Source organism: Mirounga angustirostris, unplaced genomic scaffold (assembly GCF_029215605.1).
Source record: "Mirounga angustirostris isolate CCGP_5_RB_7025 unplaced genomic scaffold, mMirAng1.0.hap1 SCAF_5, whole genome shotgun sequence".
Taxonomy (NCBI): domain Eukaryota; kingdom Metazoa; phylum Chordata; class Mammalia; order Carnivora; family Phocidae; genus Mirounga; species Mirounga angustirostris.
This window is the reverse complement of record NW_026991713.1, coordinates 86,759,714-86,787,019: the sequence shown is the minus strand read 5'-3', so window position 1 is coordinate 86,787,019 and position 27,306 is coordinate 86,759,714. Positions and strand designations below refer to the sequence as shown.

Here is a 27,306-nt window from a genome sequence, read left to right as displayed (position 1 = left end):
AATCAATATTTCCTTCAATTCTGTCTCAAACTGACTCTTGTTGTATTAACTTCTTTTAAAAGAACTCAATCTACTACTCCATGACCCAGTTACAACCTGAGAAATAATTGACATGGGTCATAACTTCTATCTTCTGTGAATGGTCTGTATCCAGGGTTATGAGTCACAAGTGTTTGGTGAGTCTACTGTGGAGTTAATGGCTCATCTCTTGTTGAGAACAGCATATTTCCAGTTATCCACAGTCCTTTTTATTTACTCCTGGGAGAAGCAGGGAAAAAATAATCCATGAAATTCCCATCTTGCTGAAAAGCAAAACATCTGTAGGAGACCCAAGAGTGTTGCTGGCTGAATTCACTAACATAAAAGCCTGTATTTCATCAGCTTTTCTCTCATTAAAAAATCAATATCAGCTATTATGGAAGGCTCCCAAAGAACACAGGGACCATTCACCCAGTTTAAAATGTTTATCACACCCATTATTATATCAGATATTTCCCAGAAGAAATCTTTCTAACTGCTCTATGTGGTGGCAAAGAGTGTCTGTTTCCCTAAGCATAACGATCAAAATAGCTTTGGACTTAGTAGGAGGAGAACAGAAGTTGAAAATTTTGAAGTGTTCCTCTCCTTTAAAAAGGAAATGATCTGTTTATCACCTGTATCTTTTCATTACCTATACTAGCCTAGCCACCCTTTCCCTTTCCTATTGCCCCAAATAAAGTTATTACCCCTGGAATCGAGGCTAAGAGGGACTTGAACCACATCTCTGTGAGTCAGAGAACAGACATGATTAAGTGGACCCCAGTGTGAGGTCATCCATACTCCGAAGGCAGGGTCACAATACTCAGTCTCCTCTCTCAACAAGGGCAAAGCTTGCACTTGTTTACTTTCAAGCAACCACATAACAAGGAGAGAGCTGGATTCATCTACTTTGAAGCCATCTACACTTGGCAGTTGGTGTATAATGGGAGTGGGGGGAGAAGAAGGAGTATGTATAGGGTGTACTTCCCAAGAAAATGTTTGACAGAGTTCTAAGCAAGCAGGTGAATTCTGAGTATCCAGAGAAACCAGAAAGCAATGCAGATCTAAGGAAGAAGCTCTTCTTAGCAAATGGACAATCATAGTCTGATAAAGGGGAAACTTTCACAATAAGTACCCAGATGTCTCTAGAACTAGTACAAAACTGAAAAGATAAAGCCTAATCTAGACTTAAGTTGCTGCTGGAAATATACTCTCTATGGTTGATTTTAAATTTCATAGTCAGGGTTGAACTTGCTACTTCTAGGCTTTTAGTGCCTTACAAGGTCAGACATTTTTTTTTTCATTCATTCATTCATTCATTCACTCATTCATTCATGCATGCAAGCATGCATTATTTTACAGATTTTCACTAAGTTCTATTTGCAAGGCACCAAGCTTGACAATATAAACAATTTAACATCAAATAACAACTCAGTTCTTGTCCTCAAAGGACTTCAAATTGAATGTGATAAACATATATGTGAACAAAACATAGTATTTGAAAGAGGTGTGACCAAGATTGGATTGCTGTACAAAGAAAGCAGTAATTAATTCTTACCAAGAAAATCTGTGGTGCTTCAAAAAGAAAGACATATTTAAGCTGAGCTTTCAAAAGGAATTTCAATAGATAAGGAGGGAGAGGAAAGGAATCTTGGCTGAGAGAAAAATATATGTGTGGAGGCTCGAAGAGCATGCGCATGACATGTGTTGGAAATAGAGATAATCAAATGTACCTAGTCTGTGGTACAAAGGAAGACCTATATAGAAATAGATGAAGTGACAGATCACAGTTAGATTATAAAAGACATTTATGACCAGAATGAGGATTTTGGACTTTGATATATAGACATCTGAGAACCTAGAAGTTTTTTTGCTTTTGATGAAGAGAGTACCATCATCTAGCTTGGATTTTAAACAGATAACTCAGAAGTTATGTAATTAGAGAGAGAGGGATTAAAGAACTAGAAAAAGGCTACTCAAGTTATCTAAGCTAATGAAGATGAGGAGCTGAACTAGGATAGTAATTGCAGTGGGAAGGGGAATGAATACAAGAGATCCTTGAGGTGGTTTTTATAGAATAATGTAACTGACATTGGGAGTCAGGAAGAAGAATCAAAGATGTGAAGTTCTTGTTAATTGGACAATGGTGGCAGTTTAAATGGCACTGTGAAACAGGAAAAAGGAATTTATAGGAGAAGAGAATTTGCTCAAATTTAGATATCATGTATTTTGATGATCCATGAGGAGAAGCAGTTAACACCTTTCTAGGACTACCTGATCCATTTCGTCATTTTAATTACTGTTAATGACTCCCAAATCTATATTTACAGCTATATGCTTTAGATTCCACCCAGCCATCCAAATATATCCAATTAATTATCCAACTCTACTTCCTACATATCTTTAAAATCCAATAAATTATATTTTTTCTTTATTCCTAAACATTCTCCTAGTTTAGTCTTTTATTCAGCTTCACTTTAATCCACATTCCATAAATAACGACGATGATCTTTTTAAAACACAATTCAGTTATTTTCATGCCCATTTAAAAACACTAAAAGAGCTGTCTTGCCTTTAGGATAAAGTACAAAACTTTTATATTGCTAAAAGATCTTACTCTACCTAACTCTTCAGCCCCATCTCTTGTCACCCATCCATAGGATATCTTATGTTCCAGAAGCTCTCCTGGAATTCTTTTTGTGAACTAATGAAAGATGTCTTGCTCTCCTCAGTACATCTATGTATGCTGTTCCCTCTGCCTGAGTGGGGACAGTAGGAAAGACAACAGTTTCAAATCCATTTCTTTCTCGCTTGAACTTCATCAAGTCAATCACAACTTCACCCATCTTTCCTAGCCATATTCTCATTTTATCCTTTATTTTTAGCATTAGTAGCATTGTTCTTAACTTCCCACCACTCTAAGAGTGCCTCTATTCCAGAACAGGAAATAATTTATCATCTTAGTCATAGAGGTAATGTTGACATTCTCCTCCTTCTTCTCCTCCTCGTGCTCCTCCTCCTTCTTCTTTTTCAAAGCTTAAATTTATTTCAGAAAGATCTTTTTCTCAAAAAATATTTTCTTTATTTTTGCCTGTAACTAAAATGAATATTATCCCTTCAGTCTACATTATAGTATAAACACAGTACGTTTCCAAAGGTTGGCAGAAAAAAATATCTGAGACTTAGTATAATTTTATCTTTACTTCATTGTTTTAATAATCTTTAATAAATGGAATCACCACTTAACTAGGGAAAATTGTGTTTTTAGGATATGAGTCATAGAGTCATGAAAGAATGTAAGATTAAGAACCAGAGGGATGAGTTTTATACTCTGTGCTTCCACGCCATTTGATCTGGACACTTCACTTACACTTTTGGGGGGATTAAGTTTTTCTTCTTTAAAATGGGTATTGCAATATAATTTCTGTGTAACAATTTATAAGTATAAATCCTTTCCTTATTCATTAACCATTTGATTGCCCTAGAACATGTTGGGTGTTCTTATCTCTACTTTAAAAGAGAAAATGGAGATTCAAAGAAGTTAAGAAACTTTTTTCATGATTATTCAGATTTTAAATAGTAGGTCTAGAGATTCTGACACTAGAACCCTAATTAGTCTACTGTCCAGTGCTGAATATTCCTCTTCTACAAGAAGACAAGGTGAGGTTAATCATACTATCACGCTTACTTCACTGGTTTATGATGAAGATAAAATTAAATTATTAATCTGCAAGCACTTTGACAACTTTATTTGTTCTTCTTCTTATTATTATTGTTTGTTGCTTCTGTTAGTAAACACAGGGAGTTAAAAAAAACATGAATTATATCCATTCGTGTTTACAAACTGAAAAGCGTTGTTATGTAAATTTAAGTTTATATGTATTTGTAGAATTAACCAAATAAGCTTAACCAAACTTGACTAAGTAAGATTTGATTTACGTTTATTCTGAGTTTTTTTGTTTTTCTTCTGTTTGTTTTGCTAAGATGATACATGCAGGATTGCCTGAGCTGGGTGGAATCCAAGACCTGAAATATGTGTATAATAATCTTCGTCCACAAGACACAGACCTGGAAGCAACAAGTCATTTTACCAAGTAAGATTAGCTGTGAATGTATGAATGTACATACACTCATGTGTACAGATACATGTTTCACATTTGAGTTGATTTCAGGGTGAACAATCATTGGTATAAAGCTGTCATTTCTAGAACCAGCCTGTGTCTTCTTTCCCAGGGGATGGAAAGGGAGCAATGTGAATGTCTAGCAGAAGGCCTTAGTCAATGTTTTTGTAGCATGCTATTGTTTGCTACCCAGCCTCTTCATCTAATACATTGCTCAATAAGAGGTCACTAAAAAGAGCAAGGCTGACATAAATAGATTGGTTGTTCTACTTGAACTGTGTCCAGGAAAACAATTTAGAAAAAGAGATTTATGATGAGATATGGACTCACTACTTTCATCTCTAAGGCAATACAAATATTAGAAACTTGGTAACTATCTTTTATTTTTAATCTATTTTTTACTAAGCAAGGCTGGGAAAACACTAATGCACATCAAAGTAAGAGTCTGGGCGGAATACAGTGAATATTAATTGGACTCAAAATCATTGTCAAAAGGGTGCTGCATTTTATAATAGAAGATTCCTTTGAATTTCAATATTTGAATGGATAGCATAATTGCTAGCAAGTTTTAGGGCTCAATAAATGTTAGCCATAATTATTATCATAGTAAATAGTTTAAGTAGAGAAATACAGTGCTCTTTCCTGTAACTTCTTAATATTAACTCTTATTTGAGTCTACTTTTTATTTGTTCTGATACTTTTAATAAAAAATTTATAAGTACAGATAATACTTTTTTTAATGGATATATGCTTTGTCCTTCTGAGGAAAACAGTATTTACAAAATCTTTCCCACCCAATTATTACTTTTTCTCCCCTCCTTCCAGAATGTATAGTGAAGGCTCTCTATTACAATGGACTAATGAGAGTTAATTGGGACATCCTACATACTTGATGAATTTCACTTTTGCAAAGAATCTTTGTTTTGTGAACTCTAATTGAAAGGCTGCTATTGTGGTTGAGTAGAAGCAATATGGCATAATTAGAGAATACTAGAACTGGAGGTGCCCTTATACTGTATTCTGACAATAAATATGCAAATGAGGAAACAGATTCAAAGAATTAGAGGTCTTGCCCACGATTAAAGAAGTAGTAAGAAACAGAGCTACGATTAGGGACCATAAAAGTCCCTGGTCTAGGGTTTTTCAACATTCAATACTGGAAACAATATGATATCATTAAGGAACACCAGGCAGAGCCCTTGCCAAAACTATACCTTCCTGCTACTTAATTTGTTTCTGAAATTCTACCATTAGAGATTCTTTAGTGGAGTCTGGTAGGTTTTTTGAGTCTTTAAAAATGCCCTTTAATAGAGGGAACATTCTGCATGGAGCACTGGGTGTTATACGCAAACAGTGAATCATGGAACACTACATCAAAAACTAATGATGTAATGTATGGTGATTAACATAACATAATAATTTTTAAAAATGCCCTTTAATCGTAAAAGTTATCTCTGAAAGAAGCATTTGTTTATGTCCACTTAGAAAGCTACAAATATTAGTTGACAATCATCTGTGGCCAAAGCCACTAGCTTGAAGATTTTCATAAGTGTTCCAGATCCCTGGTTTTATGGATAATGACCCTCAAGTTGCCTCAACTAATGGGGCAGGAGATTTGTGTAAGAAATCCAAGAGAAAGGCTAACAACTTGCCTCAGAAAGAGCAGAAGGTCTTCTGTCCCAGAGCCTGGAAGGTCCTTTGGAGTTCAAGACAGCCCTGGGATCCCATCAGCAGGAAGCAGACTTTCACACTAGCTGCTCCCCCAGTCCAATTAACTCCATCCTAAGATCACATGGTACCAAAACACACCCCTCTCAGGCTATTCCATTAGGATCTGAGTGGGATACCTTTCTTTAAAATGAGCTACTGCACAACAGGCACAATGATTGATGTGTCAGTGGAAGCAGGTGGGGAGACAGAGGAGGAGCATGGAGAGGTCCAATAAAGGTAGAGGTTGGAAACATGTGATTAGGTTAAAGCTTGTGTTTGATGTGTCATTGTTTAGATAGTTTACAAATAGTCCCTACTACCATTTAAAGCAAAGGGAAAAAACTATATATTGGATGAAGAAAAGCTCTTTCAGGCTCTGGCCATTTTATTTGTCCACCAGAGTTCCATCCCTCCACATTTCCTGACTTCAACTGATACATCCAGATCTGTAAAAAGAAGAATCTTAGATATGGGTGAGCTTTCCTACATTGATTTATCCCCTCTTCCTATTCAAGAGATTGTGAACTAATATGGGAAGTAGATCTGAAACCACTAATCTCCTGGCAGTGAGCTAGACCTCATTATCCTGCCTGCATATCTCTGCCAGGCTAATTTTCTCACTTTCAGATGTTATATAGTATGTTCTGTTAATTAAACTTCTTTCTACAACTTTATGGTAAAAAACTTGTTCTCCATTGCAGACTTAAAAAGCATCTAGTCAATTAAATGAGGGCACATCCTTTCTCTGTTCAATAATTGTCTTTGACTTGCCGTTTCCTACTGCTTACTTTTCAGGACCTTATGATCTGATTGTCTTTATCAAGGTTTATCCACCCCACCCCATTACTCCCAAATGAGTCATCTTCTGGGTAGATAACTTTTTCAATATACATTCATTCCTCTTTTGTCTATTTAACGCATCAGAAATGCTTCCAAGGAATCATAAAATTACTGGAATAGAGGGGGGAGTCTGATCTAACTTTCAGTTCTACCTATTCTTTGAGATGCTGGACCATTCGTACCTCATCCATGAAACCTGATTATTCTAGTAGTGACTAGTCTTTTTTTCTATAATTCTACAGAACATGTACTACTTCCTGCTATACTTAATTTATTACTAAATTACATGTTGTCTAGTATATCACCTTAATATACTGGTTGGTTATACCAGTTTCTCCCAAGTAAAATAGGGGACATAGTCCCATTTTTCCACTTTTAAAAATATCTAAATGTGAAACAAGTTTTATTCCCCTTAAGATATATTTAAAAGTTTAACAGAAAATCCAATGTAAACATCAAACATTAAGTATATAAAAGTTATATAACAATGACTAACATTTAACATAGTACTTCTTATGTGTCAGGCCCTGTTCTAAGTGCTTTTCATGTGGTAACTTGTTTAATCATCATAACAAGTCTGTGAGATAATATCATTTTAATGTACATTTTTAGATTAGGACATTGAGACCCCAGAGAGGTTAAGTAATTTGCCAAAGGATATAGCCAGCTGTAGACAGAACCACAATGTGTATCCAGGGGTTATGCTCCAGAGTGGGGGTCTTAAACTCCACCCTGTGTGCTCAAAACCATGTCTCTCATATGCAGGCTCTTGGGATAGGCTGGTTCATAATTCAGACCATAGTTTTCTCAAGGTCCCTTAGAGCCCAGTTGGGCTACAGTTTGAACAAAGTAGATCTTTTCTCAGGCAATAATCCTCATATCCTGAATATCCCAAGCCTTGAGAGAGGACAGATGTCCCTTCCCAGTACTATTATCTCTGTGCGATCACCAGGTGTCTCCTGGATGTTTGGTTTAAGATCTGCTATAATTGCCACCCTGGGGGACCACCATGGGATAATTTGCCTAGTGACTCCAAAATAGTCACCCTCTTTCCTTTTTCTGTTTTGGCCCTTTAACAGATGTCTTGAACCTTTCTCTATTTTTCCCCTTGTCTGCTCAGAGAAAGATTTCTCTCATGGGAGCATGAGACTCACTCTCCTTTTAACTTCCAAGAGCCTGTCTCAGTAATATATTTTATCCTATAATCTCAATCACATACCTTTATTTTTAGATATGATTTAATGTGTTTTGAGTTTGCCTCTCCACCTGTTCTCTAAATTCTTTGGTAAGCAAATGTAGATCAAGTGTTGAGAATCTTTTCTACCACACAGCACTGTGAAGAACCTATTATGGAGATTCAAGAAACCTCAATTAATTGTGACTGAGATTCTTAACCATTTTAAAAAGTTACTTATAATTTTTACAACTGATTATAGAATATTTCTTTTGTCAATACTTAATGTATAGAGTGAATTTATAAAAGTAGCCTGAATAATTAAAAACAAGAGTGGAACCTTTAATGACATGATCCACATGGTTAAAATTAATGATAAAAATTATGTGCACTTGCTTATTTTTCTATGTATATAATATCGTTATCTTAAGCTGTGTTCTCTGACATCACATGGATTCCAAAACTTAAGGAGGTACTTGAAGTGTAGACGTCAGTGCACATAATTTACCAAAAGAGAAATGAAGTTATGTAATGGATTCAGCGTTAGTGCTGGTACTTCAATGAGTGGCATTAACTCTTTTAATATACTTATGAGCACTCCTGTATATTTAAAGTCCTTGTTCTCTTTGTTCTGATGGGCTAAAAGTGCTTTATGCCGCTGTTTATTCTGGTATTAGTACTAAAATAGAAATAAAAATAAGATAAGAAAATCCACCCACCACCACCACCACCACCACCAAGCTCACAGATCTGGGCCATGAATGAGGACTAAGCCCTCTGAGACACAGCATGTGTGGCTACCTTAAGTACCCTAGTCTTGACTACAGTATTAGCATTAAGAGGCTGCCCTCTTGACATTGTATGAGACTTAAAAGAAAGAAATGACTTTTCCTGTCTCTCCAAGAGAGTACTCAATCTATGAACCACATAGGATCCTATCTTATTCTTTGGTATTCACATTCAGGGTTAAGAGCTGATCGTAAGAGTTTCAGAAGATGCTGTACTCCACATGGCATTAAAAATTGTATTATAATTAATGGTATTTAGAGGAAAATGAGAATAAAATTGGTTTACTGGCCACAAAGATTTTTCACAGCACTGCCAACTCTTCTCTCTGCTTCCCTTACTTTTTTCTACTCACCTTACAGCTGAGTGCTGTTGAATAGAATCAAGAAAGTCTCATGACTCAGTTCCTGAAATTGATACTCTCATGTAATATCTCTGCCAAGCTCACTGCTAGGCAACAAAGGCAACGATCCATTAAAATGCTGTCCGAATGGGTTATTTTAGAATTTTCAATCACTTTCAAACCTCGGGTTAGCTGTCCTTAGAAACAGATAACTATTTCACAGACCAGACTGGGATCATTAAGCATAAACTTCCCTGCCTACCTGCCCTCCCACATACAGATCATGCTTTTCACTTCATTCATTTTCTGCTCCAAAAATGTGAGAGGAAATTTTCCATGTATTCCCAGATATTCCATTTGGCCTGCCACACAGATTCTTTGGTTTAATAAGTATAAGATCTCCTGTCCTTCGGCTAAAACTGAAGGCAGCTTGAAGCAAAACACAAAACTCCAAACTTTAAAAAAAAAAAATTTGTATTCATGAGGTATTTTGGTAGCAAGAACCAGAGATTCTATCTGATACCCTTAGAGAAAAGGGTATATATGGACTCAAACTATAACCTAACAAATCCCAGAAACCAATGGGACCTGGCTAGTTTCCAGTGGAAACAAAGATCTTCTACTCTGTTTAATCGACCTTTTTGCCCATTGGCCAGTACTCTAGTCTAAATTCCAAAGAGAAACAGTCTTAATTGACTTAACTAGTTGCCTTTGTCCCAAATGGACAGGATCCTTCACACAAAGCCATCATGGATTCTGTTGCCCATCCTTACACCTATTATGGGCCACCCCTTGAAAAAGAACAGCCTAGAGTTTCTTCTCTGAATTTTGAGCTTTAGAAAGAACAATCTTAGTTATGAGGGGCCACTCAAGTGCAGAGCAGACATGATGACTGTCCCAAGTATAACTATAAACCACTGGAAATGTCGATGCCATCTGGAAAGAGTGCTCCTGGACTCCTCCTAACAGAGCCAGAGTCTGTGAGCCACCTACAGTGTGCAGACATAATGCCAGAAACTCCCAGTGTTTCTGTCACTCCTCCTTAGTTATTTTTCATGGCTACAGGGTGAGACGAGACTCTGTGCTCAAATGTCTCAAAACACAGTTCAATGGCCTTTTGTCTGTTTCTCTTCAAAATTGAGAAAGAAAATATGGGACAGGGATGCAGATCCCTGGATTCTTTTATCATTAAATTTTCTTGATGCTTTTTAAATACTTGGCAAATTGTTATCTCATGGATTCTTGTAATTCCACAAATATGGGTCAAAATTTTCCTTTGCCTTAGATTAACCATTGATACCCACAGAAATAAATGCTCACCAGAAAAACAAACAAACAAACAAACAAAACAACAGAACCTGGAGAAATTAACAATCATGGTGTCCAACTTTCCCTAAATTAGGAAAGCAAATTTCAAAGAGAAATGCAAATTCAAACAGGTGGAAGTTTCCCTTTCATTGTGAAAGTCTCCCAATTTAAAAAAAAATGAATTATAAAAACAAATCTGAACTAAATGACTTTATAAATTACTTTTTTAACTGCAGGTATAATACCTTTTACAATGCTGTATTTCCTAAGTTGCGTGACCCAGTCACACTCACTACAATGTTTGATAGCTTAGCTGTTGTTCTAAATTTCTGCAATAGGAGAGTCTCTGTTTTTGAATTATATATGCTACACTGAGAATTTGCCCAATTTCCCTAAATATCAAGTCATGATACACCTTAGCTATTAGCTTTAAAAAAAAAAAGATATTTTAACTCTTTAGGAGACTATCAGTCTAAAGGCTAAGAGCATTTGGAAAGTTCAATGTACCCACCAAGAGTGCCAGAAGTCATTAGTTAACAAGAGATGAATGGTCCAGATGGCGCTGTTTCACAACAGCCGATCACCCCCCAACACCTACCTGCATCAGCCTACTCTTATTGTAGTAAATGACTGAAGTCATTTACTATTTTTAAATATATTTTTTTCACACTTTAAAGATTTTTATTACCTTAATTATAGCACCATTTATCACTGTGGATTTTTCTATATTATTGCATGTTAAGATTTATTTTCCTGCTTTGTGTAAGATTTCATTTTAATACCATCAATAAAATAAGCTGGCTTGGTGGGGGGGGTTGGTCAATGGGAATAGACACCTGGAATATCATTTCACTGGCGTAATACTTACATATAATAAGACCAATCCATCAACATTTTTCTAGGCCTTTCTTCCATTTGCTCTGATTTGGTTGTTTTTTTTTTTAAGTAACTTCCCTAAGAAAGTGTAAGAATTACTTATTGATAGTCAAGACCATGGAGCCTAGAATTCTTGTTTGTATGCAGAGTTAGATGCCTGTGATGACATTTACATAAGGCTCACTAACCTTGTAAGTAAATTTTGAAGACTGCAAACTTTAACTTGGAACACAGCAAAGTTTTTTGTGTTTTGGTTTTTTTTTTGTAAGCTAAGTTCTAAACAATGAAGCAAGAGAAAGAAAAAAAAAAGGAAGAAAAGAAAGAAAGATAAACCTGCCCCTTGTTTTAATCATTATCTAATTTATTTTTTGTAGGATTTCAAGAGTTTACCACAAGTCATTTTCCAAAAAACCATAAATCTGCACATTTGTTTTCTTTTGTATCCCTCTATGTAGTTTGCTACCTTTTGGGCTCATATATATTCATTTCTTTACTTATTTGGTAGTAAGCTTTCTGAAATAATATTTGCATAATATTATTCTATTTCCAATTACTTTTCATATGTTACCTAATTCAATTCTGTCAACAGTCTTGGGAAAATGGCATGGTTTAGTCATCACCTATGTTTTATAGATGAAACAACTGAGTTTCCTGGAAGCTAATTGACTTTCTTGAGATCATGGACAGAACTAATAAGTGAGTTCAATATAGAGCAAAATTGATTTCTTGCATAAAAGATGCTCTTCCCAGGACTTTAAGCAAAATCACATGGTAATTTTTCACATGGTGAAAAATCCGACATGTGGAACTCTTAATGCTCTGATAATCTCAGATAAATATAGATTTTTTTAACTTAGTGTCTTCAGGTTAGGTGAAAGAATATGGCAAGAAAATATCCAAACATCTAAATGTTTAACAAGAAAATATCTAAATGCTTATAACCATGTATCTCAAATTAGGGTGCCAGGCCATCAAAGCCACAAGGATTACCATGAGATATTCTTTCATAATATCATTTTATTTAAAAGTTAGAACAAGGGGTGCCTGGGTGGCTCAGATGGTTAAGCGTCTGCCTTTGACTCAGGTCATGATCCCAGGGTCCTGGAATCGAGCCCCACATCGGGCTCCTGGCTCAGCAGGGAGCCTGCTTCTCCCTCTGCCTCTCTCCCTGCCCATGTTCTCTCTCTCTCTCTGTATCTCTGTGTCTCAAATGAATAAATAAAATCTTAAAAAATAATAATAATAAAAGTTAGAACAAGAAGGTTAAATTTTTGTGTTCATATATGTGTACATACATGTGTAGCCAGTCATCTATTTTTCATGTCAGACAATCTTGAATTTTTAAAAATAAAAATGCACAGAGATGAACTTGTTTTATTGTATACCAAGGATGCATCAGCAATGATTATTTACTGAATTCATTTCAGAATGGTATTGGTTTTTTGGTTTAAAAATATGGGTTTGAATACTTATTGTTCCAGTATAAACTTGTAACAAAGTAGGAATTATCTTGATAGCGCACTTTACAGGCTTAAGTATGAGAAAGTTTTGGGAAGACATTTTAGAGATTACAAATTCAACATTGAACTATTATTTTTCTTCATGGAATAAAAGAAATTGTGACAAAGTTGTATTAAGTCATTGTTCCCTCTGAATCGTTAAGAATGACTCACGAACCTGGACATTCAATCAGTAACTCCAAAAAAAGAAAAAAAAAAAAAAGTACTGTACGTATCACACATGCCAAAACCAATGCAACAAAAATGAAGTTTGGAGGTTAGATGAAGAAATTTGTTCATGGAGAGTATGAGTCACTTGAAACTTTTCTATTTATATATGATAAAATTACAGAGTCAATGGTAAAATGAGAATGTTCTTAAACAAATTCCCTCACAGATAAAGTCTTTTGAAAATATTTCCCTGAGACTATTGAAGAGACTGGTTAGTAAAACAGGTATTCTATCAAACCACAAAAATGATATAAACAACTTCAGCAATAAGAATATATTCTTGAAATTTCCATCCTGTTGCCTCAGAAACTTCGCTCAACTGTCGTTCCACAGCGTTATAGACACCTCTCCTCAGTGGTTGTTCCGATGTGACTCACAAAGCAGTGAAAACTACTTGCCCCTTACAGTCACATATTGTATAAATGCAAGTTCAAAAAATATTATAATATTTAATCTGAGGAAAAAAATACTACTGTTCTCTGTATGTTGAACCTGATGTGGAAGATCAGACCTCCTGGATTCAACCCAGTTTTCTGAGACTGATAAACTCAATTGCTCATTCACACACACACACATAGCTAGGAAACCTGTTCGTAGCAGCTGTTTCTAATGATAAGCAATTTAAAATATTTAAGTCATATGAAAAGGTGAATATATTATGAAGCAGTATAGATTTTGTACACATTTAAGATAGGACATAAGGCTTAAGATTTTATGGTTATTGTATAACCCTTTGGACTATGTTCCCTGGCTATAAAAAATACCATTAAATGTTTTTCTAAGGTTTGTTTTTATGTAAAAATTAAAGGATCATTATTTTAGTGCCTTTATTCCACCTAAGAATTGCATGCTAAATCTATTTAATTGGCTAATCTTAAAGACAAAGTTGAAAGACTGTTTATTATAAATAATCCACAATGAGAGCAAAGACAGGAATCAGATAAACGTGAGTTGAAATTTTCATTACTACCTTCTAAATAATGTCACCTTTGGTATTCATTTAACCTTTCTTGGTCTTTTTTTTTTTTAATCTATTGCTAAAATAATTTTACTATTTTCTTATAAGGATGAAAAGATTAACATAAGGCATTCAGTGTAGTGCTTGCCAAAGGATATATACTCCCTGAGGGCAGAAATCTGATTTTTCTCTACCTCTATGTCCCACCACATAGAACAGTGCCTGGCAGAGAGTTAGAAGTGTTTATCAGGATGATCTAGAGGTTTCCCTTAAGAAATTTAAGAACTGGGTCCTTCCAACTGGGGCTTTGAACCTGTAATATGAGGATACTCCAAAGTATAATCCTGCTGATGCTGCCATTAAACAAAATATATCTGATTTATGCAGGTGGTAGGGGCTACCACCTGCATAAATCAGATCCTTGCAGAGGCCTGTAACCCACTACTCTCAGGTCCCCAGTCCCAGATTGGGTCATATTAAAAAGCACTATTCTATCTGACCTGTTAAATCTGTCACCTATGAAATAGGAGATGGATTTAGGTGAAAGTCTACCCTAAAACTATAGGCTTATCATAAAAGTTCATCCTTCATCTCAAGTCTTCTTAGATCTTAACTGTTGGACAGTGTAAGAGTAAGGCATGGATGTAGTTGAGATTTTGTGAAGGTGAGTACATCAGAACTTAGGACATATGGTTCATAGCAGATCTTTATGAGAAGAGAGTACATGCTGTCATCCTAGAGTTTCCACCACAATACATGAAATATGTTCAGTAAATATTTGTTGAATGAATGAATGAATGAATGGTTGGATCTCCATAAATCATGATTAGCATTGTACTCATACTACTATTATTATCTTCATTCTTTAAACTATGAATGAGAAAAGAAATGAATGTTTTATATTATACAATATACCCATAAATTCATAAAGTCAAAGAATATCTTTAGGAACATGAACACTGTGGAAATGAATAATGATCAGAGTCATATTTTAACTTATTTAACAAATTTTGGCCTAGATTGATGTATAGTAATGGAAAATTTTGGAATTTACTTTAAAGAGTCTAATACCAGAACAAGATAAATGGGTTTGGAGCTTTATAAAATTGAGGAAAAAATTATTAAACATTATTGAACTACATTGTTAACACTGAGGACATAACAGATTAGTCTAGAAGGCATTGCATCATAACTTTGATAGATGCCAACCCAGAAAGTGGTATTTAATTATATTCAACATCCATTCCTCTTAGAAAATTTTAGTAATCTCAGAATAGAAGGAAACTTAGATAAACATCATACTTTTAAAAGTGGAAAATTGCAAGCATTCCCATTAATGTCAGGAAAAAGATAATAATGTCTTTATATTGATAAGTAAAGCCCTATGCTTAAGTTTTAGTATATTGTTATTTTCCATTTGAATAAGACAACAAAGAAGATAATCCTAAGGAATTAAAAAAATATGGAATAACAAGAGTCAGTAAAGTAAGTAGTTACAAGATAAACAGTCAAGACTCTGTAGTAAAAAAGATTAAAGGGGAAACGTTATATGATCACCTCAATAGATACAGAAAATGTAGTTAATAAAATTTATAATTACTTGTTTCTTAAAAACTCCAGAAATAGAAAGGAATGTCCTTAGCTAAAACTGAACAGAAAACATTATACTTAATGGTGAAACATTGAAAACTTCTTTGTAATCAGGAACAAACCAAAAATGTTTGCTATCACCACTTCCATTTAACATTGATCTGGGTCTTAGCAGTGCAAAGGTAACAAAAACTATCATTTTTGCAGATTACATGACTGTGTCCATAAATATTTCAAAAGATCATACAGAAATATTGTTAAAATCAATGAGAGTTTAAAATTACATACAGGGTGCCTGAGTGGCTCGGATGGTTAAGCATCTGCCTTCAACTCAAGTCATGATTTCAGGGTCCTGGGATTGAGCCCCTTTTTGGGCTCCTGGCTCAGCAAGGAGTCTGATTCTCCTTCTTCCTCTACCTCTCTCTCTCCTGCTCATTCTCTGTCTCTCTCTCTCTGTCTCAAATGAATAAACAACAACAACAAAATCATAAAATCTACTTACATATTATCAAATGTTGGTTAAAATTTAGGAAAAGATAGTATTTACAATTTGTCATTAACAAATATGTGTTCAATTAGGGAATAAATCTAACAAAAGATACGCAAAATTTTCACAGGAAAAAATCTAAACTCATAAAGGGAGATGTAAAACAAGACTTAACTAAATGAAGAAATCTACCACGCTTACGGGTGCATGTCTTAATATTGTAAAGATGTTAATTCCACCCAAATTGATTTATACTTTCAATACAGTACCACTCAAATCCTTACACATTTATTTTTTGTATGGGTGAGCTTGATAAGCCGATTCTATGGAAGAAGATATTTGTAAATGACATATCAGATAAATGGTTAATATCCAAAATCTATAAAAAATTTATCAAATTCAACACCCAAAAACAAATAATCTAGTTAAGAAATAGGCGGAAGACATGAATAAACACTTTTCCAAAGACATCCAGAAGGCTAAAAGACACATGAAAATATGCTCAACATCACTCATCATCAGGGAAATACAAATCAAAACCACAATGATATTATCACCTCACACTTGTCAGAGTGGCTAAAATTAACAAGTCAGGAAACAACAGATGTTGGTGAGGATGCAGAGAAAGGGGAACCCTACCGCACTGCTGGTGGGAATGCAAACTGGTGCAGCCACTCTGGAAAACAGTAGGGAGGTTCCTCAAAAAGTTAAAAATAGAACTCCCCTACAACCCAGCAATTGTACTACAAGGTATTTATCCAAAGGATACAAAAAATGATGATTCAAAGGGTCACAGGCACCCCAATGTTTATAGCAGCACTATCAACAATAGCCAAATTATAGAAAGAGCCCAAATGTCCATGAATGGATAGAGAAGATGTGGTATACATATACAGATAAAGATATATATATATAGTGAAATATTATTCTGCGATCACAAAGCATGAAATCTTGCCATTTGCCACAATGTAGATGGAACTAGAGTATATTATGCTAAGAGAAATAAGTCAGTTAGAAAGACAAATACATGATTTCACTCATGTGGAATTTAAGAAACAAAACAGATGAACATGGGGGAAGGGAAGGGAAAATAAAATAAGACAAAAACAGAGAGAGAGGCAAACCGTAAGAGACACTTAAAATAGAAAATAAATGGGGTTGCTGGAGAGGTGGTGGATAGAGGGGTGGACTAAATGGGTAATGAGCATTAAAGAAGGCATTTTTGGGGGGCATTTGATGAGCACTGGGGGTTATATATAAGTGATGAATCACTAAATTCTACTCCTGAAACCAATACCACACTATATGTTAACTAACTTGAATTTAAATAAAATAAAATAAAAATAGAATATATTTGGGAGATTAGAGGGCCTAAAATAGTGAAAAAAAATACCTAAAGAAGAAGAGGATAAAAGAGCTTGTGGATTTCAAGACTTATTATAAGTTCCAGCTTTTAAGGAAGTGTAGTATTGACACAGAAATGGCCAAATGACAAGTGCAACAGAATAAAGAGGCCAGAAGCAGGCCTAGGCATATATAGAGGCTTAGTATTGGACAAAATTGAATCAGCAAGGAAAGAATAGTCTTTGCAATTAAAAAAAAAAAAAGGTTAGATTTATGACTGTACATCTATACTTTCAGATACTGTGTGGTCATTTCAAAAATAGGTCTAACTCTGTGTTCTGAATTAGAAAGATTGCTCACTCAACAGATATTTTGGGGTCACCTACTATGCACCACTTACTATAAAATTTTTCTTTCAAAATATATTACTAAGTTAAAATAGCAGATTACAACATTGCTTAGAATTGTAATTTTTGACTCCTGTCTTTTTTTACTTCTATCTCACACAACATCACAATCCTTACAAAATGGTGCTCTTTTTGTCTGTCTAATTCCATTCTTCCCTTCCTCACTCTATCAGCCATTCTTTGCCATCTGCCAAACACCAGTCACCCATCTACCTCTGAGTTTCTGGAATAGCTATTGTTTCTTCTTCGAATGTCCTCCATCACAAATCCCCATGGCCTACACTCGGCAAATCAAGGTCTGTTAGTGTCCTTTACAGCATATATTACTTTCTCAAATCCTTTATTTTTAAATGTTTATTTCATTATTGTCTGAATTTCACATTATATAAACTCTATAAAGGGAGAAATTTCTGTTATTCATTGCTATATCCCAACACTAGAATAGCACCTGGCATGTAGTAGGAGTAAAGATAGTGTGTATGTATCTCTGTGTATCTGTTTGCACAAATGTATAAAGAAAACTCAAAAGAATAATATCAAATTGTTTCTAGCAGTTATTTCTGGAGGAGAGTGGCACTGGAAGAAGGATGAAGGGAAACTTTCCCATTTTACTTCATATTTTACTGTGTTGCTTGAATTATATATTATAACAAGTCAAGTTTTTTAATGTTCCTGAATCTCTTCCAGATAAAACAGACATATTAAATAGGGTAGCAAAACTCAAAAACTATGGACAATACCTACAACAAAACTATGCAAGAAAGTATTCCCAAGAACCCTAAAATACAAGCAGGTAGGACAAACCATTCAGCTATAAGACCTGTGTAACAGCATGTTATGGGAAGAAGCTAAAGAAGCAATAGGCCATCTGATTGGCCTGAGAACACGACTCCAAAGACCCCACAGGTACTCATTGGAAAGCTGAGCAGATCAATTTGATAACAGCAGCTAACACTGGGAAGAATTTTCACACATTCCAATTCACTGGGAAGGGCAAGTGTTCAGTGGCAGATCTGAAAAGGTCAAAGAACTTTATGAGCTTTCGGAGGTAACTGGAGCTTCCTTCCAGGAAAAAGTCCTACACTGAAGAGAAACTGCTAGATGTATACTCCAAGATGAGAGGAGAAAGATTACAGAAGAAAAGGAAAACCAAAGTCCAGAAAAAATTGGGGGTGAGGGGATAAGCAAAAGAAGCATATCTCAGAAAATATGAAACAACATTTTTATCACTGTTTCTATACCAAGGAAAAGGGAGCTTCAGACCCTCAAAAACCTTCTACTCCTTCCTGAAAGTTCAGGAATGCTAATTTCATATTAAAATGAGCAAGCAATGATGTAATGTATGGTGATTAACATAACATAATAAAATTAAAATAAAATAAAATGAGCAAGCAAAATGGATCATGTTTGAACGTCATACAAAATTATAATGAGAAATAAAGAAATAAGATGTAAAACAAAATCCATACAATGAAGTATGCCAGAAAGATATTCCCACCAAAGGAAGAAACTGTATCCTTATATTTCAAATTGAGCTAAAAGAAATCAAGACAATGATAATGACATGAAAGAACAATATATATCAGAATTAAAAAAACTCAGAAATGAGGTGATTGAATCCAAGAAAAAAAATAAAAGAAAACATAATTTTTAATTGCATTTTTTCATTTTTATTTAAATACCAGTTAGTTAAAATACATGTACTATTAGTTGCAGGTCATACAGTGTAATATTAGTTATTTACAGTGAATCAACACTTCCATACAACAGCTGGTGCCCATCATAAGTGCACACCTTAATCCCCATCACTTATTTAACCCGTCCCTCCACCCACCTCCCTTCTGGTCACCATCAGATTGTTTTCTATAGTTAAGACTCTGTTTTTTGGAATGCCTCTCTCTCTCTTTTTTTCCCCTTTGCTCGTTTGTTTTGTTTCTTAAATTCTACATATGAGTGAAATATACATATGTTACTTATCATTCTCTGACTTATTTTGCTTAGCTTAATAGTTTCTAGCTCCATCCATCATTGCAATTGACAAGATTTCATTCTTTCTATGGCTGAATAATATTCCATTATATATATACACCACATCTTTATCCATTCATCAGTCGATGGACATGTGGGCTCTTTCCATAATTTGGTTATCGTAGATTTGTTGCTATAATGTTGCTATAAATATTGGCATACATGTATCATTTTCAATTCGTATTTTTGTATTCTTTGGGTAGATAGTCAGTAGTGTAACTGCTGGGCCATAGGGTAGTTCTATTTTTAACTTTAAAGAGCCTCCAAACTGTTTTCCACAGTGGCTGCAGCAATTTGCATTCCCATCCACAGTGCAAGAGGGTTCCCCTTTCTCCACATCCTAGCCAACACCTGTTGTTTCTTGTGTTGTTGATTTTAGACATTCTGAGAGGTGTGAGGTGATATTTCATTATAGTTTTGGTTTGCATTTCCTTAATGATAAGTGATGTTGATCATCTTTCCATGTGTCTGTTAGCCAAATGTATGCATTCTTTGAAAAATGTCTTTTCATGTGTTCTGTCCATTTTTAAACTGGGTCATTTGGGTTTGGGGTGTTGAGTTTTATAAGCTCTATATATTTTGGATACTAACCCTTTATAGATATGTCATTGCAAATATCTTCTCCCATTCCATAGGTTATCTTTTACTTTCGTTGATTGTTTGCTTCACTGTGCAGAAGCTTTTTATTTTGATGAAATCCAAATAGTTTATTTTTGCTTTTGTTTCCCTCACCTCAGAAGACATCTAGAAAGAAGTTGCTATAGCCAATGTCAAAGAAGTTACTGCCTGTGTTTTTTTCCAGGATTTTTATGGTTTCAGGTCTCACATTTAGGTCTTTGATCCATTTTAAATTTATTTTTGTGTGCGGTGTAAGAAAGTGGTCCAGTTTCATTCTTTTGCATGTTGCTGTCCAGTTTTCCAACACCATGTGTCGAAGAGACTTTTTCCCATTGGATATTCTTTCCTGCTTTGTCAAAGATTAATTGGCCATATAGTTGTGGGTTCATTTCTGGGAAAAGAAAACAATTTTAAAAGCAAACCAGAAGGAACACAGAATAAACATGACAATATAACAGAGGCCTCCAGAGAAAAAGATGAACAAAAAGAGGACTTTTAAAATAAAAGCAGTGAAAATCCAACATATATATACATAATGAAAGTCCCTGAAAAAGAAAACCAAAATAATATATTAAAATGGTATCAAAGCTAAATTATTTATTTAGTATTTTTTAAAAGATTTATTTATTTATTTTAGAGAGACAGAGAGCAAGAGTGCTGGGGGGAGGGGCAAGGGGAAAGGGAGAGAGAGAATCTCAAGCAGGCTCCATGCTGCCCAAATCAGGGCTCGACCTTAGGACCCTGAGATCATGACCTGAGGCAAAATCAAGAGTCAAATGTTTAACTGACAGAGCCACCCAGATGCCCCTTTATTTAGTATTTTAATAAATACTAGTATCATAATTACATTTTCTGAAGTCAAAAGACTTGAAATTACATTGAAATACATTGAATATTTGGGAAAATTACCTATAATAACCAACCTGAAACATATTTTAGAAAAACTATTGGACTCTGAAGAAAAAGAAACTTCCTTCAAGCATCCAGCAAAAAGACCAAATTATTTATAAGAGAAAGAAGTGTAGTATATTATCAGTTTTGAATACTAATTCTTTATTCCAAAACAAAATGGAATGATGTTTTTATGGCACTCAAAAAAGAAAATGTGAAGGGCTCCTGGGTGGCTCAGTCGGTTAAGCATCTGCCTTTGGCTCACATAATGATCTGAGGTCCTGGGATGGAGCCCCATGTCAGGGTCCCTGCTCAGTGGGGAGTCTGCTTCTTCCTTCCCCCTCCCCCACTTGTGCTCGCTCTCTCTCAAATAAATAAATAAAATCTTTTTTTAAAAAAAAGAGGGGGGGGCGGAGCAAGATGGTGGAGGAGTAGGAGACCTGGATTTTGTCTCCTCTCAGGAATTCAGCTGGATAGGGATCAAACCATTCTGAACACCTACAAACCCAACAGGAGATCGAAGAAAAGAAGAGCAACAACTCTCTCATCAGAAAAGCGACCACTTTCTGGAAGGTAGGACGTGCGGAGAAGTGAATCCGAGGCAATTTTCAGGAGGATAGATGGCGGGGGAGGGGCCACTGTCGGCCGCTTCTGGCAAGTGATAGAGCCACGGAGCACAAAATCGGAACTTTCAGAAATCTGCTCCACTTAGGGACATCACTCTGGTGGCTAAGCGGGGGGTGGAACCCTCTGGGACAGTGTGGTCTCAGGACCCTCGGGGTCACAGAAAGACCAGGGGTGTCTGAGTGTGGCAGAGCTCCCAGGTATCAGAGTAGGGAAGCCGGCTGCAGAGGCAGAGCCCAGGCGCGGGCTCTCAGCTCAGGGTTGTCAAACCATGATCCGCGGCACAGTCGGGCCACTGCTCTTCCAGCAGGGATCCAACAAGCGGCAGATCCGGGGAGACTCACCTTCCTCCCCCGGGAGGAGCCACGCGGGAGTGCACCGCAGGGATCTGCTGGGTTTGGAGATTCCACACGGGGTCAGGTGCCAGAGATAGAAATGCGTGGTCACAGGCCAGGTGAGCATGGAGTGCGGCCGGAGACCGGGGAGACGGGAGTGACTGACGGCTTTTCTCTGGGGGCTCACTGAGGAGCGGGCCCCGAGTTCTCGGCTCCTCCGACGCAGAGATTGGGAGGCCGCCATTTTCACGCTCAGCCTCCAAAGCTGTACAGAAAGCTCGCAGGGAACAAAAGCCCCGGAGAGCAAACCCGAGCAGATTACTTAGCCGGGAGGGGGCAAGGGCGGGGCAATTCCGCCTCCGGCAGAGACACTTGGAAACCACGGCAACAGGCCCCTCCCCAGAAGATCGGCGAGAACAGCCAGCCAAGACCAAGTTTACCGATCAATGAGAACGGCAGAACTCCAGCGCTGGGGGACTACTGCACATAGAATTCATGGCTTATTTTACCATGATTCTTTAGTCTTTCAAAGTTAATTTTTTATTAACTGTCTTTTTTTCTTTTTTTCTTTTTTTTGAATTTTTCTTTTTCCCTTTTTCAACCAACATCTTATCAATCCCTTTTTTTAAAAAACATTTTTATTTTTCATTTTTAGAGTCATATTCTATCCCTTCATAGTAGTTACCTGTATTTTTGGCATATATATATAAGTTGTTCTCTCTTTAAAATTTTGAGATAGTTTCTTCTAACAGATTAAAATATACCCTAAATCTCTAGTATATGGTGTTTTCTACTCCCCTGCCTGATCACATTCTCTCCCTTTTTTTTTTCTTTTTTCTTTTTTTAAATCCTCTTCTTTCTTTTTTCAAGCAAGTTCTTATCAATTCCTTTTATAAAATCTTTTATAATTTCCATCTTTACAGTCATATTCCATCCCTTCATCATATCAACCCTTATTTTTGTACATATATAAGTTTTTCTTTCTTTAAAATTTTGGGAGGCACTTTCTTCTAAAAGACCAAAATACACCCCAAATCTAGTGTGTGGCACTGATCTATATACCAGCCTGATCATATTTGATCACATTCTGGTTTTTTTTGTTGTTGTTGTTTTGTTTTGTTTGTTTTTGTTTGTTTTTATCTTTATCTTTTTCTTTTTTTTCTTTTTCTTTTTTCTCTCTTTCTGTTTCTTGTTCCACTGCTTCAGGTCTTTTCTGATTTGTTTAGAGTATATTTTCTGGGGACGTTGTTACTCTGCTAGCATTTTGTTCTCTCATTAATCTATTCTCCTCTGCACAAAATGACAAGATGGAAAAAATCACCTCAACAAAAAGAACAAGAGGTAGTACCGACTGCCAGGGACCTACTCAATACGCACATTAGTACGATGTCAGATCTAGAGTTCAGAATCATCACTTTAAAGATACTAGCTGGGCTTGAAAAAAATATGGAAGTTATTAGAGAAACCCTTTCTGGAGAAGTAAAAGAACTAAAATCTAACCAAGTAGAAATCAAAAAGGCTATTAATGAGGTGCAATCAAAAATGGGGGCGCTAACTGCTAGGATAAATGAGGCAGAAGAGAGAATCAGTAATATAGAAGACCAAATGATGGAAAATAAAGAAGCTGAGAAAAAGAGAGATAAACAACTACTGGATCACGAGGGCAGAATTCGAGAGATAAGCAATACCATAAGACGAAACAACATTAGAATAATTGGGATCCCAGAAGAAGAAGAAAGAGAGAGAGGGCCAGAAGGTATAATGGAGCAAATTATAGCAGAGAACTTCCCTAATTTGGGGAAGGAAACAGGCATCAAAATCCAGGAAGCACAGAGGATGCCTCTCAAAATCAATAAAAATAGGTCAACACCCCGACATCTAATAGTAAAACTTACGAGTCTCATAGACAAAGAGAAAATCCTGACAGCAGCTCGGGAGAAGAGATATGTAACCTACAATGGTAGAAACATTAGATTGGCAACAAACCTATCCACAGAGACCTGGCAGGCCAGAAAGGACTGGCAGGATATATTCAGAGCACTAAATGAGAAAAATATGCAGCCAAGAATACTATATCCAGCTAGGCTGTCATTGAAAATTGAAGGAGAGATAAAAAAGCTTCCAGGACAAACAAAAATTAAAGGAATTTGCAAACACAAAACCAGCCCTACAAGAAATATTGAAAGGGGTCCTCTAAGCAAAGAGAGACCCTAAAAGCAACATAGACCAGAAAGGAACACAGACAATATACGGTAACACTCACCTTACAGGCAATACAATGGCACTAAATTCCTATCTTTCAATAGTTACCCTGAATGTAAATGGGCTCAATGCCCCAATCAAAAGACACAGGCTATCAGACTGGATTAAAAAACAAGACCCATTGATATACTGTCTGCAAGAGACTCATTTTAGAACCAAAGACACCCCCAGATTGAAAGTGAGGGGGTGGACAACCATTTACCATGCTAATGGACACCAAAAGAAAGCTGGGGTGGCAATCCTTATATCAGACAAATTAGATTTTAAACCAAAGACTGTAATAAGAGATGAGGAAGGACATTATATCCTACTTAAAGGGTCTATCCAACAAGAAGATCTAACAATTTTAAATATCTATGCCCCCAACATGGGAGCAGCCAATTATATAAGGCAATTAATAACAAAGGCAAAGAAACACATCAACAACAATACAATAATAGTGGGGGACTTTAACACCCCCTCACTGAAATGGACAGATTGTCTAAGCAAAAGATCAACAAGGAAATAAAGACTTTAAATGACACACTGGACCAAATGGACTTCACAGACATATTCAGAACATTTCATCCCAAAGCAACGGAATACACATTCTTCTCTAGTGCCCATGGAACATTCTCCAGAATAGATCACATCCTAGGTCATAAATCAGGTCTCAACCAGTACCAAAAGATTGGGATCATTCCCTGCCTATTTTCAGACCACAATGCTTTGAAACTAGAACTCAATCACAGGAGGAAAGTCGGAAAGAACTCAAATACATGGAGGCTAAAGAGCATCCTACTGAAGAATGAATGGATCAACCAGGAAATTAAAGAAGAATTAAAAAAATACATGGAAACCAATGAAAATGAAAACACAACTGTTCAAAATCTGTGGGATGCAGCAGGAGAAGAGAAATAATAAAGATCAGAGCAGAAATCAATGAAATAGAAACTAAAAGAACAGTAGAACAGATCAACAAAACTAGGAGCTGGTTCTTTGAAAGAATTAACAAGATTGATAAACCCCTGGCCAGACTTATCAAAAAGAAAAGAGAAATGACCCAAATCAACAAAATCATGAATGAAAGAGGAGAGATCACAACCAACACCAAAGAAATACAAACAATTATAAGAACATATTATGAGCAACTCTATGCCAGCAAATTAGATAACCTGGAAGAAATGGATGCATTCCTAGAGATGTATCAACTACCAAAACTGAACCAGGAAGAAATAGAAAATCTGAACAGACCTATAACCACTAAGGAAATTGAAGCAATCATCAAATATCTCCCAAAAAGAAAAGCCCAGGGCCAGATGGCTTCCCAGGGGAATTCTACCAAATATTTAAAGAAGAATTAATACCTATTCTTCTGAAACTGTTCCAAAAAAATAGAAATGGAAGGAAAACTTCCAAACTCATTTTATGAGGCCAGCATTACCTTGATCCCAAAACCAGACAAAGACCCCATCAAAAAGGAGAATTACAGACCAATATCCCTGATGAACATGGATGCAAAAATTCTCACCAAAATACTAGCCAATAGGATCCAACAGTACATTAAAAGAATTATTCACCACAACCAAGTGGGATTTATCCCTGGGCTGCAAGGTTGGTTCAGCATCTGCTAATCAATCAATGTGATACAATACATTAACAAAAGAAAGACCAAGAATCATATGATCCTCTCAGTAGATGCAGAAAAAGCTTTTGACAAAGTACAGCATCCTTTCTTGATCAAAACTCTTCAGAGTATAGGCATAGAGGGTACATACCTCAATATCATAAAAGCCATCTATGAAAAACCCACAGCAAATCTCATTCTCAATGGGGATAAACTGAGAGCTTTCCCCCTAAGGTCAGGAATGTGGCAGGGATGTCCACTGTCACCACTGCTATTCAACATAGTATTGGAAGTCCTAGCCACAGCAATCAGACAATAAAAAGAAATAAAAGGCATCCAAATCGGCAAAGAAGAAGTCAAACTCTCACTCTTTGCAGATGATATGATACTTTATTTGGAAAACCCCAAAGACTCCACCCCAAAACTGCTAGAACTCATACAGGAATTCAGCAAAGTGGCAGGATATAAAATCAATGCACAGAAATCAGTGGCATTCCTATACACCAACAACAAGACAGAAGAAAGAGAAATTAAGGAGTCGATCCCATTTACAATTGCACCCAAAACGATAAGATACCTAGGAATAAATCTAACCAAAGAGGCAAAGAATCTGTACTCAGAAAACTATAAAATACTCATGAAAGAAATTGAGGAAGACACAAAGAAATGGAAAAACGTTCCATGCTCATGGATTGGAAGAACAAATATTGTAAAGATGTCAATGCTACCTAGAGCAATCTACACATTCAATGCAATCCCCATCAAAATACCATCCACTTTTTCCAAAGAAATGGAACAAATAATCCTAAAATTTGTATGGAACCAGAAAAGACCCCACATAGCCAGAGGAATGTTGAAAAAGAAAAGCAAAGCTGGCGGCATCACAATCCCGGACTTCCAGCTCTATTACAAAGCTGTCATCATCAAGACAGCATGGTACTGGCACAAAAACAGACACATAGATCAATGGAACAGAATAGAGAGCCCAGAAATGGACCCTCAACTCTATGGTCAACTCATCTTTGACAAAGCAGGAAAGAATGTCCAATGGAACAAAGACAGTCTCTTCAACAAATGGTGTTGGGAAAATTGGACATGCAGAAGAATGAAACTGGACCATTTCCTTACACCACACACAAAAATAGACTCCAAATGGTTGAAAGACCTCAATGTGAGACAGGAGTCCCTCAAAATCCCAAAGGAGAACACAGGCAGCAACCTCTTTGACCTCAGCCTCAGCAACTTCTTCC

General features: G+C 36.1%; 1 protein-coding gene across 2 annotated transcripts in view; it reads left to right on the top strand.

The window, feature by feature from the left end:
- PIK3C2G (phosphatidylinositol-4-phosphate 3-kinase catalytic subunit type 2 gamma) overlaps positions 1-27,306 on the top strand; it is a 345,844-nt gene that overhangs the window by 242,584 nt on the left and 75,954 nt on the right. For both annotated transcript variants that reach the window (XM_045869235.2, XM_045869225.2), the window contains one exon: positions 4,003-4,112. In XM_045869235.2, coding sequence (XP_045725191.1) covers positions 4,003-4,112 — 110 coding nt within the window. The remainder of the gene's footprint in view (positions 1-4,002; positions 4,113-27,306) is intronic.